This window comes from Typopeltis vanoorti, chromosome 22, assembly GCF_054136105.1.
Source record: "Typopeltis vanoorti isolate ZY-2024b chromosome 22, IOZ_Tvanoo_1.0, whole genome shotgun sequence".
Lineage (NCBI taxonomy): Eukaryota > Metazoa > Arthropoda > Arachnida > Uropygi > Thelyphonidae > Typopeltis > Typopeltis vanoorti.
This window is the reverse complement of record NC_143570.1, coordinates 2,375,229-2,381,047: the sequence shown is the minus strand read 5'-3', so window position 1 is coordinate 2,381,047 and position 5,819 is coordinate 2,375,229. Positions and strand designations below refer to the sequence as shown.

General features: G+C 33.8%; 1 protein-coding gene across 1 annotated transcript; it reads right to left on the bottom strand.

Annotated features, from left to right (window-relative positions):
* Positions 1-3,673: 3,673 nt before the first annotated feature.
* Positions 3,674-4,705, bottom strand: Srp19 (signal recognition particle 19). Its single transcript, XM_090412227.1, has one exon. It carries the CDS (start codon positions 4,651-4,653, stop codon positions 4,210-4,212), a length of 444 nt encoding a protein of 147 aa, XP_090268353.1. The 5' UTR covers positions 4,654-4,705; the 3' UTR covers positions 3,674-4,209.
* Between the last annotated feature and the right edge of the window lie 1,114 nt (positions 4,706-5,819).

Sequence of the window (5,819 nt, the reverse complement as noted above, 5' to 3'; positions counted from 1 at the left end):
TTGGAAACTTACAAGACTGAATATGGGAGATATTCAGTCTTGTTAATAATAATTATTATTATTCAGGCCTCCATGGAGTCAAAAGACTCATTGTGGGAGGTCCTTTTCTAAGAAACACAAGTCTATCAAGACTCATCGAGGGAGGGCCCTTCTAGGAAACACAAAGTCTGTCCATAATGATCACAATTATACCTTGTTCTAAACTTGCTCGAAATTCATTCCTCTTATGCATCTATCAGCTCTGGAAATGCAATCCACTCCCTTACTGCATTCCTTTGACATTCTCCAGCAAAAAAAAAAAACTTACTGCATCTTAATTCTTGTGGAAAGGCTTAGACGTTGGTTATGCATTTTTACTAAATAATTTAAGGAAATTACAACGTAAACTAGGATATACATTAAAATAAATTTTAATATACTTCAATATTTCGGCAACGTCACATTGCCATTTTCAAGGAACTTAAGAACAAGACACGTGCACGCAGGCACAACAAACAGTAAGTGAGGAAGAAGCAGGAAGCTATTATTTCTCCTAAAGTCCTGATGGTGCCCCCTAGCAGGCAATGTTGGTATTCTTGGGCAATTGGGCTGAAGGTCTTCTTCTGATGTAGGTTTCCCAAAAGGCAGTCTCATGCAGCCAAATTTGTTGAGGTTTGGATTGTTTCTTAGGGCTGAAGCTGATTCCATGAAAAGCCTTTCATATTTGTATTTACTATGGTGTATTATCGTGGCTTTAGGAGAAATAATAGCTTCCTGCTTCTTCCTCACTTACTGTTTGTTGTACCTGCGTGCACGTGTCTTGTTCTTAAGTTCCTTGAAAATGGCAACGTGACGTTGCCAAAATATTGAAGTATATTAAAATTTATTTTAATGTATATCCTGGTTTATGTTGTAATTTCCTTATATTACTGCACCTTACTCTAACAGAGTTGTATGTACAACTTCCATTCTTGTATGCAGAACTCTTAAGAGAATTTCATTTGTTACAGTTCCTTAGTGAAATTCAAGAACTGCAATTAAAAGAAAAAAAAATTCAATAAAAGGTTGAATGGCTCGGTACTCATGAATTGAAATATGACTTGTGTAGTAAAATTCCAACAGTCTAGCATCTCATAGTCCCAGTTCAGTCATAGTTAACTCCTCATAATTTGGCATATGGAAGGCTTGCTTGAATATCATTAGTTCTGCAATGTGTTCTAATTTTTTATTACATTTTAGGTGGTAAGTAAATTTCATTGCCTTGTGTGAGACCACCATCCAGATAACTGGAGGCCTGAAGTGGCTTGAAAACATTGTGTTTAATCTCTAGAGTAGGATTCCAAATTACCTACTCATTAATCCATCCATGGCACTAATCTACTATATGGTTACAACCAATATTCTCTAATTTTTGCCAGCCAACGTGCACGTAAAAAACATTTTGTATGCAAGTTTTTCTCAATGTGTTTCGTAACCTGTCTCACAATAGTGAAAATTATAAGCCACAAATTTAAAATTGGCTACATCTTTGTTAACAGATCTTGTACGGTGCATGTCAAATATGTCTATAAAAGTACCCTAAATACTTAATTCTTTAGTTACTTAAATACTATATGTATATACAAGCAGTTTATAAATAAATCATCTCATTTGTCCAGCCACTCAAATTTAAATAGCAATTCTTTCTTATTTTAATGTAATATTTATCATATTAATATTGCACTTTTTTTGTTTAGTTATAACTTGTAAAATTGCAAGCACTAAATTAATTTGCTTAAATCTGCATAGCTACAAAGCTCCATCACAATTTGCATGAGTACTAGTGATGTACTGTCTAGACAGACTACACAAGTATGCCTCTGTGACGTGTTGAGATCAGCACCAGTTCACTCACATGATGCAGACCAAAAGTGACTAATTTGAGTGTTTTAAGCTGAAATGAGTAATAATTGAGTGAGGACACTGGATAAATTACTAAATAAAATAAGTGACATGTATCACATAACTCATTTTATAGTACGATCAAAAATTATTGACTGTAAATTAGAAATTCTGAAAGCAAAAATTTTGTGCACTCAATTATGTGCTCCCTTTTTGACTAGTGTGCATATGCACAGCTTGGAGGGGATCTTGGCTACAACCTTTTGTGAATGTGAGTAGCATTAAAAACCTATTTACATAATCGTTTCTAATGCAAACAGAAGAAAAAAAGAAGTATGTTGCTTTGATAATAGGTCAAAACAGACAGCATAACCTGTATGCACACTATTCTTTTAAGGTTACATGTAGTCAGCATTCATGGTTAAGAATTTAGGGAGACAAGACACACATATTAAAATAATTACTTTACTTAATATTAGGCAAGTAACAATTGACGTTTCGACCTCTGTATTGAGGTCATCATCATCATCAGAAAAATACATATGTATAAGAACACAAGCTACATGCTATTGCACTTAACAAAGGTAAAATGAATTTAAGCTGCTTATTAATCTTTATCTAGCCTGACCTCTAGTGGTAAAAAAAAAACTAAATAAAATATAATAAAATAAAGTTAAAAAAAAATAAAGTTTTTTAAAAAAAGTAAATATAAAACTAATTAAAAATAGAACTACAATAACCACTTCTAAAGTCCTCTTGTATTGAGATTTCCTTCTGGACTTCTTCCGCTATAAAGGTTGCAGATAGGTTTCTCCACATTCTTGGAATGATTAGTCCGTCATCATTTGTTAAGTGCAATAGCATGTAGCTTGTGTTCTTATACATATGCATTTTTCTGATGATGACTCAATACACAGGTCAAAACATCAATTGTTACTTTCCTAATATTAAGTAAAGAAATTATTTTAACATGTGTGTTTTGTCTCCCTAAATTGTTAACCATGTATGCACACTAATCTGCTGCTCTGGGTCATTTCCCAAAAATATCCATAAAGCATGGTGAGCACAATAAAATACTGTTCTCAGATAGATGGATACTTAAGTTATTGTTCATTTATGTAAATACTGTTTTTTTAACATGTAAATGAAATATTGTCTTGAACTACTTCTAGAAGTATCATCCAATAATCCAGTGCCACTGAGGTCTCAATGTTGCCAGACTATCATAATTTTATTGTAATCTGATTCATAATTCTAGAAAAAAAAAATTAAACTGCTATCTACATTCAGCATACATTCTGTCTTAAACTTATGGGATGTGTTTTAGAATCAGATGAACTAGCATCTCTTAATCATATGTATTAATCAGCCAGTTTGTCTTGTATCAGGAAAAACCAGGTTCTATATGTAGTAGTCCACCTTTGATGTCAGATTTTGAGTGTACAAAAGAGGGTCTCCACTGAAAAAAATTTCAACCGACCTTTGATATTCTAAGGGTTCCCTGCATTATAGGGGAAAAGGTTGGGACTCAACTTTGGCAGAAAATTAATGCCTATTGGAAACAAAATGCAACAGTTACATATTTTTTTATCAAAATTTTAATCTACCTCTGAAGTGGATGCTTAAAGAAATATTGATACACTTCTTTCACATCATATTTTTCCACAGGAACAATTTACATAAGTATATTTGGGGCCCAAAAATTTCTAAATTTGTTCTGCACACACACACACACACACATATATATATATATATGTGTGTGTGTGTGCATATTTGTCTATTAAGTAGAATAAGTTACCTTCAAACCAAACCATAAATTGTTGTGTATTTTATTTGAAACTAATGAAAGAAATTAATTTGTAATCGAGAAACAGCTGTTTTAATTTGAATACAGGTTAATAAGTCAGTGTGACATCTGCATGCTGAAGAGCTAGATTAAAATTTAAATTAATAAATATTTTGCATATCAAATTTGCCAATACTCGTACATTCACATAATGCTGAAAATTATGACAAAGGAAATTTTCATTTATTTTGATATTACAGGAAAAAAAAATTGCATCCATCACACAGCAAAAGTGAAAAGATTAAAATTTAATACAATTTGAATGAATAATCATACAGTTTTCAAAACGTTAAGCTTTCAGGCAATTCAAATTACACTCATTTATTCTGTACCATTAATGAAATTGAAGCATATTTAAATCACCATTAGAAAAATGGGAAAGAGGTACGTTTCTCAAAAGTAAGATTACTGGTATAAAACAAATACAGCCAGTGGATCTACTGAGAAATGAAGTTATTATTACTTATGGTCTTTTCGTTTTTTATTTATTTTTATTTGCGGACTCACCGCTTTCCTTTTTTCCCTTTCCCTTTCTTAGCAGCATTTTGAGTATTCTGGGATGAATCGTTACCTCCTTGTTTTTGAGTCCTTGTTTTTAGTTTCGGGATCATTTCTGCAAGATACAGGAACACAGATGTTCGATTTGGAAATTTTGCATTCACTGGAGTTCCATCATCGTTTTTAAGTTGAACTCTAATTCGTCCTCTGTATGCAATATTATCTTTGTTAGTTTCTCGTGGATGTAGTTTGTTCTCAACACCGACTTTGAAATTTGAAGCGTCCAGAACATCCCTAATTTCCTGAAAAGTCGGATTCTCTACACATTTATCTTTTGGTAACCTTCTACCTCCGGCTACTGTTTTCTTAGAATTTATGTAAGCAGGATAAATGCAGATCCATCGTTCTCTATCACTATACTTTTTATCAGCACTCCACGAAACAGCCATCGCTGCCACGTTTGCTTTCGCTACCGACAATTAGCGTATGATGTTCGTAGTTTACACTGGTGGTGCTGTATTCTGTGTAGATATAATCTTTCCCCATAGGGATAACATAAAGACACGCAAATATTAATAATTTCTTACCAAGTGTTTCAATACGAAATTCCTATAATACAATATAAGACGAAATACTGTTAAACTTGCAGTTTTAGAAATAAATAAACGAATTGAAATGTAATGTAAACAGACAATTTAAGGAAAAAAATTCATAATACAACGGAATTATTATTATTATTATAAAAAAAAAAAAAAATCAGCTAACGCCTTTTTATTCCCGTATACGGGGAGTAGGCGAGGCCATTTACCCTATCTAACTTTTGGAGACTGAGCGGGCAGTTCAATCTCCACTGGCACCAATCAGAGATAGATGGCCCAAGGCTATCACTAATTAAGCGGTACTCAGTGAAGAGAGACGGCTCAAATGTGCTGCCATCTCGTGGTCCCTAACCCTAACACAATATATTTAATGTCTGAAATAATGTGGGTTCTACGGTCGATTTTCTTGAGTTTACAGGACGAAAAACCCGAGTTTCCGGGAGGAAAAACCAGCTTGCCCGTGCCAGCAGGTTTTTCCTGTTATTATTATTATTATTATTATTATTAGCGGGTTTTCCCTCCCGGAAACTCGGGTTTTTCGTCCCGTAAACTCAAGAAAATCGACCGTAGAACCCACATTATTTCAGACATTAAATATATTGTGTTAGGGTTAGGGACCACGAGATGGCGGCACATTTGAGCCGTCACTCTTCACTGTGTACCGATTACCGATTAATTAGTGATAGCCTTGGGCCATCTATCTCTGATTGGGTACCAGTGGAGATTGAACTGCCCACTCAGTCTCCAAAAGTTAGATAGGGCTAAATGGCCTCGCCTACTCCCCGTATACAGGAATAAAAAGGCGTTAGCTGATTCATTATTATTATTATTATTATTATTATTATTATTATTATTCGTGACACCTCAAGGAGTCCGAAGACGCATCCTAACTATCAAGGTCATCTTCGCTATGCATTCAAATTTTAAAAATAAGGCACAAGGGCCATAGTTAAAGAATCAACAATGCAGTTGATTGAAGAAAATCCCGTGAGTGAGGAAATTCTTTAAAATATAAA

What these genes read in the sequence shown, in the direction of transcription:
- Srp19 (XM_090412227.1), bottom strand. Translation starts at nt 4,653, where the DNA reads ATGGCTGTTTCGTGGAGTGCTGATAAAAAGTATAGTGATAGAGAACGA.